Source organism: Puntigrus tetrazona, chromosome 25 (genome assembly GCF_018831695.1).
Source record: "Puntigrus tetrazona isolate hp1 chromosome 25, ASM1883169v1, whole genome shotgun sequence".
NCBI classification, from domain to species: Eukaryota; Metazoa; Chordata; class Actinopteri; order Cypriniformes; family Cyprinidae; genus Puntigrus; species Puntigrus tetrazona.
The window spans coordinates 4,173,971-4,186,139 of NC_056723.1; the positions used below are offsets into that span (position 1 = coordinate 4,173,971).

General features: G+C 37.2%; 1 protein-coding gene across 2 annotated transcripts; it reads right to left on the reverse strand.

Annotated features, from left to right (window-relative positions):
* Positions 1–929: 929 nt before the first annotated feature.
* LOC122330611 (beta-1,4 N-acetylgalactosaminyltransferase 2) lies at positions 930–12,129 on the reverse strand. 2 transcript variants are annotated; one of them, XM_043227769.1, is made up of 11 exons: positions 11,738–12,129; positions 8,593–8,652; positions 8,368–8,505; positions 8,152–8,258; positions 7,723–7,760; positions 6,540–6,720; positions 5,003–5,089; positions 4,175–4,356; positions 3,952–4,095; positions 2,842–3,067; positions 930–2,524 (listed from the first exon to the last, which is right to left on the reverse strand). In XM_043227769.1, exons 1-11 carry the CDS (start codon positions 11,785–11,787, stop codon positions 2,343–2,345), a joined length of 1,395 nt encoding a protein of 464 aa, XP_043083704.1. In that variant the 5' UTR covers positions 11,788–12,129; the 3' UTR covers positions 930–2,342. The 2 variants fall into 2 exon arrangements, with proteins under 2 accessions (XP_043083704.1, XP_043083703.1); XM_043227768.1 differs by lacking the exon at positions 11,738–12,129 and adding an exon at positions 9,164–9,486.
* Positions 12,130–12,169: the final 40 nt, after the last annotated feature.

A 12,169-nucleotide genomic window follows, 5' to 3' on the forward strand; every position in this document is an offset into this window, starting at 1 on the left:
CTAGTGTTGCCAGTCTAATTACTGTTTGAAAAATCTTGGCCACAAGCAAACCATAGCAAGGTTGCATATAATAAAATAAAACAAAAGAGAACAGGTCCAGTTAGTTGTTTCCCACTGTCGGGCCAGTGCTAAGAGTGTGCTGAGAGGGGACCAATGGCCTGGAGCCACAAGCACCAAGAACAAAAGTAAGCTGTGTTTCCTCTGTTAAGCCAGTAGCTCTGCAATATAAACATATATCCCACCCTTTACACATCTCCTTTGATCAAACACAAAGCCCTACTCCTTTCAGCAGGAAGAATGAAAGTTAGCTGGGTAGGGCGCTTTAATGTGGTCATCACATGAACAACGTAGAGAGTATGAAGCGTCTGTTTGCTCCTTTTGGTGATTTCTTGGTGGAAGATGAGGCACTGAAACCAGGATGAGAAAATGGAGGGTCTTTAATTCTAGCCTGGATCCAACACCTTGCTCCAACCCACATACCATGTGGTATAAAGTCATTTGGGCAGTCAGGTCCTGTTTTCCAGTTTTGGGCCTCAAGTAAACCTTAGCATTGCCACATGTAAGCCAACCAAATAAACCAAAACTGGACCTAATGTGGGCCACAGTCAAGTTTCATTCGAACCCTGGTTTCCCCCACATTCCTCACGTGGTCCACATGCTGCACAGAATGGTAGCATTTAGGCAGTAGTCTACAAACACTACACAGCCACATTTGATCTTATAACGCAGCGGTTCCCAATTGACTTAATGGTAAAACCCTCCCCTCCAAAGCAGATGAGCCAATGGTAGTCTATCAATTGCATGGAGAGTGAAACTCGGACATCTGTAGGTTTCAGCCGCATAAAGAAACACTGGAAGACCCGAAGCTTGCATCGTTTGTATAGGGTTTATGCTTCAAAGGAAAAAAAAACTTGTACTTGTGACACTGATTTCAGGTATCCTGAGAGCATCCCAATAATTTATTTGATTACATTTCCTGAATCAGAACAAAACAAGGCATTCAATGTCCTTAAGCATTTAACCTCAATCCAAATGAAGACAAAAACATTCATTTTCTGGTTGTCATACACATTAAAGTTAAAATTTTCAAGTTTCAACATTAAAACTAGAGTCCATAACAATGTACAAACTTATAATAGCGGACTGTTCTCGCGTCTTGTACAATGTAGGTCAAAAATACAAACAAATGTTAAACAGTTTAAATGTACATTAATATAATCGTACCCTGTGATACATGAACAGTGGTGATCCTAAATGTTGTTATCAGCGAAACTGTGACTGTGTTCGTCTAAAAGGAGAACGCTATATACACTTAGGAGGGCTTAGGGTTGAGCAAAATATGGGCTAATTTTCATTTTTGGGGAGAACTTTTCATTTAAAAGTCACTAAATGCAAAGGAGCTGTTCTTATGCAAACCTCTGAGGCAAATTCTCAAAGGAAAATACAGAGTGGGCAACCAGGGTTGCTGACAGAAATGTGTTCCAGACATAATGGCACAGTACAATGGACAAAAGATCATGAAAACCGATACCCTGGATGTCAATGTTTGTATCATTAATCAGCTAGAAAAAAAATTGTTTTGAATGTGATCCCAACAATATCATTTCTCTGTATCATTATAAATATAGTTATGGAGTGAACTATGCTGTTCTTTAATATAGAAAACTGATTTTAGAACTATAATTTAATTATATTTATTGTTTTCATACTTGGTGTGATTCTATAGCAGCTAAAGAATCGGAAAATAAGCTAGAGACTTTCTGTTTTATAATAGAAACGAGTATATCATTTTCTGAATGACCAGACCATTGACTTTTTTTGGCACAACAATATAGTTTCTAAATGTGACAAATGATCTTAAGTTCATAAAACATTTCTGAAGACGATATTTAAGGTAAAGACTAAATCAAAACCAGTCAAAATACTTGAGATCTCCTTCAATAGTGTTTAATAACCATCCCAGGATGCATGAAGTTGGTTGAGAGAAAGAACAGATCTGGATTCTAGACACAGAAAAAGCTCATTCTTCCTTTTATGTTCTTTTATAGTTTGGATGACTCTGGAAGCTTGTTTCCACCAGGAACTAAAAAGAATTAAGGTAATTGCAACTTTTGGTAGTTTGAAAGTCCGAAAAAAAGTCAGAAATGTGAGAAATAAACCCGAAGTTTTAATAGCAAACTCCCATTCCACGCAATAAAAATGAAGTTATAAACTCAGAAGTCAAAATTTTGGAAGTATAGTAGTGTTTACTCCGTGGCAAACATGAGAAGATTAAAACCTTTGACTCGTAAGGTCAAAAAATTGATGTGTGAGCAATGTCATGTTTCACCTGAAAACGCTCCTTAGTATTTGATGCATTTCAGATAGTTCTTGAAAAAATGGTGAGTCATTTTCTCCTCTAAATCACTCTTGGGAGGATGCCTGTAGAATCTGTAGTTGTTTGTGGCACTGTGTTTTTGGTGACCAATTCTGAGACCTTTGCAGGTGACGACTAACAGATCTCCAAGCCCATCAACGAAGAATTCTGTACATAGTTGGGAAAACACGAAGAAAACAAATGCTTGTTCTTATTCATGTCGATCAAATGCTTATTGTCTCACCTGACATGTTTACCGTGGATCATGAATCAGCTATATTCATGTTTCTCCGCTGCCGTTAAATTATTGTTCTCAGCAAAAAAAAAAAAGTCACGCCCATGTTTTAGATTGCCTTATGACCCAATCCTAATTATTTCAACACAATGGAGGAATGTAATACGTCAAAACGTATTATTCCGCTTTATGCAGGTGTTTTCAGGACACTTTAATAATAAATCTTATCAGTGACTTCATCTGCTCTTACCAGTGTGAGCCACTCGCTTCAGGAACGGGTCGAAAGCGACCCTCCGCACCGCCTGTGTCCGGCCCAGGAAGTAGTTGACGACTCCGTCTGCAAAGAAGCAGCCGTCGAAGCCCGGCAGGGGCGCATGGGTACGAACGGCGCGTGTGATACAGCCGCCTTCCTCGCTGATCCCTTCCTCATATTGCAACAGAAAGGAAAACTGATTTCCTCCTACCTGACCACCAACCTGAGGGAGAGAGAACGTAAGAGTAAACATTAACAAAGAAGGTCAAAACCATCAAAAAGGTCTGTATAAGATCTTGCACACAATACACGTAAATCTCAATTGGCTTGATGAATATTGTTCATACCTCAGTCGACTATAAATATTTATTGCACCTGCACTCCATAATTCACAGGTTTACAGGCATTAGGCAAAGTATGTATGTCTTTTTATTTTAGTATAGTGCTGTCAAATGATTAATTGCATCCAAAAGAAATGTTTTTGTTTACATTATACATATACATTGTATATTAATTATGCATAAATACAGTCGTGGTAAAAATGATCAAAGAAGGCTCTGAAAATAAACCTGCACTATTGATCCTTTTTATTAAAATAAATAAATAAAACTAGCCTTTAATTGAACTAAAATATATAATATATACATATAATGATATTTCCTCCTTATTTAAAATTCTTATTATCTAGTGAATTTTTTTGCCATTTTTAAAAAAATTAAAGATCAGAAGGATTAACAATGAAGATTAATTTTTAATATTTAACAACGCTGCCAATAATTCCGACCCCGACTTTAAATACACACATATAGTATAAATATTTACATACATATACATTATTTAATTTTACATTTTAGATAAATATGTTTAAATATATAAACATTACTTTTTTTATTAAATATATACACGCACGTGTGTATACACACACACACACAATATGCACGCATATATGATGTAAACAAAACGTTTTATTATGGCTGTGAATGACGCGCTAGTTATGAATATGGAATATGGACACATATAAAAGCAGTTAGTGAGGGTATACATAAATACACTAGCGTTCAAATGTTTGGAAGCAGTGAGACATGTTGATGCATTTGACATGATTACCACATCTAGTTCAGGAACGGATTCCATGATTTTCACAAAGCTTTCAATGCGCGTCTCGTTCAGGAACACGAAGTCGTCGTCCACCCACAGGAAGTACTTAGTGGTGACCTGCGAGACGGCCAGGTTTCTGCCTGCGAACCAGCCCTGAAACAATGAAAACAAGTAAGCTTTGCACTTCGAAAAAAATCATCCTAAATCATACTATACTAGCTGATGTTTGTACCTGTGCCGGGGGCATTATGTAATGCTCTATATTGTCACCTTCCACCTTCTCGGGCTTCAGGCTGTCGTCAGCGACAATGATCTTTATTTTTGGGTAGCTCCTACGGATACTACTGATGAGGACGTTTAGTTCTTTATATCGCAAAAATGCTTTAATTAGCACAGTCACCTGAGAGTTGACATCTACGGAGAGAAAGAGAGAGAGAGAATCACTGTTCATATGAAAACGTGATTACAATCAAATACTAACAAAAATGACAAAAGCGCACAACTCGGTTGCTAAAGGTAAAATAAAAACTAAAAGAAATGCCTGTCAAAATGTTAATAAATGCCCTAACAATATAGAAATGATACTAAAAAGAGTGTTCAGAGGCATACACTGCAAATGTTATGTAAAAATGCTACGGTCAAAACTTGGTTACCAAAAGGTTTATATTGTGTGTAAATATAAGTATATAAGGTATATATTGTGAAAAACTGTGTTTTGTATATTCATGTCATGTTTATTAAGTGTACATGAATTTGAATGCGTTATATGGTTTTTGTTATTTAAATATTTATGTTTTTGTTGTTAGTACGTTATAAAGGCAGGTTGGTATATATATATATATATATATATATATATATATATATATATATATATATATATATATATTCATTTTATAGCATTTAATAAAATGTACCGTATTCTACTGTAACACCTAGAAATAGTACTGAAATTTCTAAATTATTAGTGGTATTTTATGTACATTTATTTTTTATAAATTATATAAATATTTAAAAATATTTTATTAATATAAAAACATATTGATTTTGTGTTTGAGCTCACCTTTTCCTGGGTCAAACAGAACAGGAACTGACAAACGTCTGATCTCAATGGGGAATATGACCTCGTGGTTCTCAAAAGAGAAGTAAGCTAAGGACATAAACGCATATGTAAAATCAGTGCATTCCAATTAATGCTTCAATTCATTTATTTAGTGACACATTTGACTATATTCCCAGGGCTTGTGATGATCAAAGGCGGCTGTGAAAATTAATCTGCATTGTTAATCATTTTGATCTTTTTTTTTTTTTTTTTTTTTTTTTTTTAAATCACAAATCTTTCATGGGATAATATGAATTTAAAATGGGAAATATCACTATGAAATAAATATGTTTCTCAAATAAACGTTGGACACGATTGCCGGCACCTCTAGAAATTCTTATAAGTAAAATATGTCTGAAGTGCATCCCCATTCATATTCACAATTTTGAGCACTCCAGGGTGTTTATGAACGTGAAATGATCACAGAAATATATACACAAGGCAAAACAAAGCCCAAATTCCCTTAATCATCCATCACAATGAGAAAAAACTAAGCATATATTTCTAATGTGCAGCAAAAGATAATTGAGCTTCACAAATAAGTGAAGTGTCTTTGGCTAAAGACTCTCCAGGGACCACAGCTGGAGAATCGCAGAAAACAGTCTTGGGGTCAGAAAACCTTTAAAACAACAGGGGAGTGAGGATTTCGAGAAAAATTCCGCCCAGCTCATCCAAAAAACAGCATATTTAGTTACCAGAAGCTACTGGAACTTCAAATAGGACTGGTTTCCGTGCTCACATGAAACTGTAATGATCCAATATCAACAATAATCCAAACACAAACCTCGAAAAGAACAGAAAAATGGGTCACTGAGCACAAAAACCAAGCTTCTGCTTCTCCAGTCCTCTGACCTGCACCCTGTAAAAGATGACCGAGGAGAACTGAAGAGAAGAAGCACCAACATGAAGCTGGAAATCTGAAGGGTCTGGAGTGGTTCTGGATGAAGGAAGGGTCTATGATCTCTTGTCAGGTGTTCTCTAAACTCATCAGGCATTATAGGAGAAAATTTAGAGCTTTTAAACTGACAAAAGGGTGCAGATAATTGTAGCCAGTGTTTATTAGAGAAAAACTTTTTATTATCCAATGAAAGGTTAGATATACGTGCTTTAAAAAAAAAAAAAGATCAAAAAGATTAACAATGCAGGTTAACTTTTACAGCTTTCTTATATCATATTTACCAAGGGTGTTGATATTTTTGGCCGAGACTGTAAGTAGGAAGGTTTTTCAAACATTATAAATGTGTTTCATCTGGTCCCACACCCACTGGAACTCTTCGGTCAAATACATTTCAATAGAAAGTGTAAGTAGATACGTGGTCAAGTGCAAATACCACAGACGTGGGTATCCGGACAAGTTCAAGTCATTTAGAAAAACGAAAGTGTTTTTTTTCCTGCTAGGCAGGTCCGATGTTATTTGGACCCCACCAAAATCTGTGTTCAGTCGTAAACACTGATCAAATTCAGGCAAACTATCATTTATCCCTAACAGGTCACGTACCAAGGTCCTCTGTCTTGATGTGGTAGATGGTGCTGGTGTAGGTCAGTCTGCTCAGCAGGTCATTGAGCTGTTGGAGGCTGCTGGAGGAGATCCTCAGATGTTTCTCGTCCTGGCCGTCCACCTGCTCTCCTTCCTGGATATCCGACACGGAGAGCACTCCTTTCTGCACCCTTAGAGACACCTGGAGAGGGTTTTTAATATCCTGTGAGCTCATTCAATACACAATACACTTGATGACTCCTTTTATCAAAAAAAAAATACCCATATTAAAGGCAGGGTAGGTGATTTGGATCAAAAGGCATTTTTGTTATGTTGAAAGTCTCTTCATCATTAAGCTAAGTGGACTAAATGTATTTATATCATCTGGGGAAGGCGTAGCACCATAAAATGTTAATTTGCCTTGGTCTGAGGATTTAAAGTTTTAAAGTTTTAAATTAAATTTCGCCATTAATCACTTAGCCCCATGTCATTTAACACGTAAAAGCTTTTCTTCATCTTTAAGATGTTTTGGATGAAAACCAGGAGGCTTTTGACCGTCCCGTTGACTGTCAAGGTCCAGAAAAGTATGAAAGACGTCGTCTGAATGGTCAGTGGTTCAACCATAATGTTATGAAGTGATGAGAATACTTTTTGTACAGAAAGAAAACAAAAATAATGACTTTAACCAACAAAAAGGATGCACTGTTTTCATTCAAATCAAAATACATGCAGAAAGATACGTTTTGTTTTTTTTTCCCATACATATTCTGATGGCAGATGGACGATGTCTTTCATATTTCTCTGCACCTCGACAGTGTTCATTGCTTTGCAGTTAACGAGACAGACAGCGTCTTGGCGTTCATCCTACATATCTTAAATGGTCTTTTACAGATTTGGAACAAGTGATTGTAGGGTGGAGTAACCTTTCAGTGCACGCGTGGTCGCTTTTGCGTGCGGTCATGTGGTTTGGAGGAGGCGTGGCTTTGGAGAGTGATTTGCATAGAGAGTGGGATCTTATGCTTTCGAAGCTCCAAAATCGCCTACCCTACCTTTACCAAGTTTTAGTGAAAAGCTCACAAAGGATCACATTTAAAAGAGGAAACAGCAGACCCCCATACAGAGACCATCTGAAGCAAACCAACGATTGAGATCATTATAACATAAAACCCACCACCTTTAGCCATATCACCATATTCAGACAAACCTTGTAAACCGCTCTCTTTTGTGTTTGCAGTGCTAGACCTTTAATAACGATACAGTTCTTTTATTAACATCGATAGACACTATGTCATATTGAATTAGAATTTCACAATAATAGCTACCTAAATGAATACTGTTTTCATATGCACCACCAGTCAAAATGTTTTTTTCATTTTTAATCAGACTTAATCTTTAAAGCAGCAAATGAGCATATCAGAATGATTTGTAAAGAATCGTGTGACTCTTAAAAGCTGAAAATTCAGCTTTTCGTCACAGGAACGAATCAACATATATTCAGATAGAACGCTTTTACATTTATGCTACATTTCAATGATAACTGCAAAACATTACAAAACCTTTCGATAGGAAGCGTACGTCTCTCTGGAACCTTCTGGAGATGCATTTGAGAAAGCTGAGGTAAAATCAGACTCACCAGGAACGGGCGTTTTATTCATGGGAGTCACTCTGAATCCTCTGATTGGATACTGCAGCGGAGCGTTGGCGGGGGCGAGAATAAGAACATCGTTTTCCTTCCCTGTTCTGACAAACACATGCCATATTCTTATGCCACCTTTTTTTAAAGTGGTCCATTCAGTCAGTATGTCTGAGTTCGCGTCACGCCGAAGAGATCAGAGCAATTGCGTGTAACCTGATCTGGTGTTGTCTGAACTCTTCTGCCCGGCGTTTCTGCAGGTCGTCTAGCTCCTTTTTGGGCACATACTGGTTCGCTGGATTAGTATTCTGGCACGTACAGGGCGTTGGATTCTCATTGCGAAAAGGCCCAACACTGAGACGCGTAACAAACAATAAATGACAATCAGGAATGAGGAAATTACTTATGGGTTGCTCATCGAAATTAAACGAACTTACTCACTTTGGTCTGGGAAAGTCTAGGATCTCTGGGACACGGTTCAAATTAGAGAATCTTGGGAAACTTGTGTGAGTAAAAAAAAAAAAAAAACTAATTTGAGTACAATTTACATGAACTGTAAAAGAAATAAAACTGAAGCAGGAGTAAATAAAATGTCTTCCCACATCAGAATGAAATCGCTTTTGTGTTAAGTTAAAGATGCTGAAGTTAATTTGGGCTTGCGTGAAAAAGTTTCTTAGTCCAAGATATGCTTAAACACAAAAAACACACACACGTTTATGTTTAAGCATTTCTTTTCACACACGTTTATGTTTAAGCCTGATTTATTTTTTGAAAAAGTTTCTCTGTCCAAGATATTACGCTTAAACACACACACACACAGCACTAATATTCTGATAGTGACTTAAGAATAATGATACACAAAATATTGCATCAAAAACCTTTAAAATACTTGATTTAAAAATATTCCGCATGTAGCATCACTACTGGACTCAGCCAATTGAGAAACGGTTTTATTTGACTGAATCAAACGACGTAGCCTAGGTTTTCAAGGATGCAGCTACGAGGCACCTACCTTAATATCCGCGGCGCAGGTTTACTCCAAAACCCCCCGTCGATATAAAATAACGCGAACAGGAAGCCCGTTAAAAGAATGACGATTAATACGTTTCTGCGGGATCCGTACATTATGAAATTTGTCGCGTTTAAAAACAATTTAGGCTATTATATATATATATTTCTATACATGTATATGTATATATATATATATGTATATATATATATAGCCTCAAGCGGTCTGTAGGCAATCTACATCAAAATGACAATTTGAAATTCAAATCAGGCTATAATAATCGTCAAAATAAAGACATGCTTTACGACATGCTTTACTTAGAATGTTATGATGATAACGATGTACCTGTTAAAGAGCAGCAGGTGAATTCAGGGAGTGACAGACACTTAGGAGGAGGATCTTTGAGGGAGCAACGCGCATATATATATATATATATATATATATATATATATATATATATATATATATATATATATATGTGTGTGTGTGTGTGTGTGTGTGTGTGTGTGTGTGTACTGTCCCAAATTACCTTAACATATTACACAAATTGGAATCACAACAAAGGAGAGACATCAAATAGATTAAAAGATAATACATTGTCTAATACAAAGTTTAGTTTTCAAAAAAAAAAAAAAAAAAAAAATATGTATATATATATACACACACACACACACACACACACACACATACATATATATATATATATATATATATATATATACACACACTCATATATACATATATATGTGTATCTGTGCGTAAAAATTCCCTGTAAACAAATACTGCTCTCACCCGTTCCTACACACATGCTAAATAAACACAAATCTGAAAGGATGTGTTACACACACACACACACGTTGGTATTTGTGATTTATGAGGACTCTTTTCATACTGTAAAAACTGTATGTGCTATTGCCCTGCACCAACCCTACACCTAAACCTACCCCTTATAGGAAACTATGCATTTTTCGATTTTCCAAAAAAACCACAATGTTTTTAAGCTTTTTTTGAATTATGGGGACATTGGCAGTGTCCTCATAAACCACCTATAAATTGTAATACCTCTGTCATGCCCATGCCATTAAACTTCAGCAGAGATTGGACCACCTACACGATCGTTTTACTTGTAACCTGCTTTGCATTTATTGGCGTGAGCTTTGCATTTGAATCCAGGGCAGGCACAAAGGGGGCTTGAGCACCCGTCCTTTCTCTTCCTTGAGAATAAATGCCCTGTATATGTATTTATGTGCGCGCGGTGTGTGTTTCTGTTTTCACGCAGCTTTCAGTGTGAAACAATTCAAAAAAGTATCAGGTCAGAAAATGTTGAGATTGAGACTCCCTCGAGATCCAACGTCTTTCTCCGCTCCGTGTCTCTACGGCAGTGTAATACATGCTGATCGGGACATGTACATCACTATCAGGCAGAGAACTGCAGAAGTGAAACCCAGCTATGTTTGCCTTGGTGTGGAAGTGAGCGGTGATCAACAAAAAGACTAAGCTATAGGCTACATTGACACCATTTTTTCCCTGGAACTCAGTAGTAGGTAGTCACCTTTGCAAATATAGCACGCTGTTTTAAATATAACATTAAGAAGAATATCTGTCCCTCTCAGCCAACGCAGCCTCATCAAATTTCCAAGTAAATACAGCCCTTGTGCCTCTTGTATCTTGTTTCTCAAATTTGCCAAATTTAATCTGTTTGCATTTGGGGCCTGGATCTTAAAATACGCCCAGTGATTTTTCTGTGAGGATACCATCTGACTTTGTTTTCGCTACAAACAGCGCGAGCTGAAAATAAACTTAACCGTGACTAATTGGCGCCATCATATATGGCGGCGTTCACGCAGCAGCGGAAAACGGCTGTATTTGGTATTTTCTGTGTGCTGTAGCGAAATGTCTGGTTCACGCAGCAGCTTCCAGTCGTGTTTAGCCGCCTGTCTGTGTGAACGCCCAGCGGGAGTCAAGGCCGTATTCCTCATCAGTAACCGTAGCGACAGTGACGGAAGCCATGACGAAGATGGCGGCGTCCACAAACCTAAAAGTCTTAGCGCTTTCTGACACGACAAGAGTCCAGTTTAGCCCCGAGCTCACTGCACGTGGTCTGCGCGCGAACGTGACTCAGAAGCAGGATTGACAGCTGTGTTCTGCTGCTGTGTGAAGGCATGACACGACAGACAACTCCGGTCCAGCGAATCCTGAAAATGTACAGGTGTGTGTTCGGTTACAGAATGCGGTTGTCACACCCATAAATAACCAAAGTGTGTGTGTGACCGTAACCGTATTAACCACTCGATTACAGGACTGGCAACATTATTCTGCTGTGTGAACGTGGCCTATATTAGCAATATCTGCTGAGCAGGGTCGCAATCAACTCAAATTCATTGAATAAACTTTTTACAATCTTCACGCCATGGCTAAGAAATAAAAGCAGGTGAAGGTAACGAGAAGCATGTAGAACTAACATTATCATGAAGTACATGTTTTGTGTGCATGTTTTATATTAATGCAATGTAATACATATTAGACTTTATGAATTTCGGTCGTTTATATCAGCACTGCATGTCTGCTCATATCTACCTAACTTTCTGTCCACAAGGCTGTCCAGGACTTCTCTTCTCTCTCATCATCTGAAAGGAGATATAAACATTGCAGTCTGTTTACTGCTGTACACATAAAGCATTGAATTTTGAACTTTTCCAAAGTTTTTTTTTTTACCACCACTAGTCATTTTAATCCATTTAAAATACATGTTCAATCGTTACTTATATAGCACTTTTAACAATACATATTGCGGTCTAACCTTGATATATTTTCTTTGTTATATCATTTTGCAGTTTTTTCTAATGAATGTCATAGAATCTCACTATTTTTCGCCATTCTTAAGTTACAAACTCCAGCATAATTTCTAATATTCCAATATATTTATTTGCGGCTGCCCACCACATTATAAAGACTGACTGCCACAAATAGATTTTACAAAAAGGCTTTTGACTGCAGTGTCACACGAAG

Bases quoted from the DNA above. Each gene is read 5' to 3' on its own strand.
- LOC122330611 (XM_043227768.1), bottom strand. From the start codon at position 9,276: ATGTACGGATCCCGCAGAAACGTATTAATCGTCATTCTTTTAACGGGC. The intron at 8,506-8,592 runs GTGAGTAAGTTC...TACGCGTCTCAG, and splicing joins CTAGACTTTCCCAGACCAAA to TGTTGGGCCTTTTCGCAATG. The intron at 4,096-4,174 runs GTACAAACATCA...TCATTGTTTCAG, and splicing joins ACATAATGCCCCCGGCACAG to GGCTGGTTCGCAGGCAGAAA.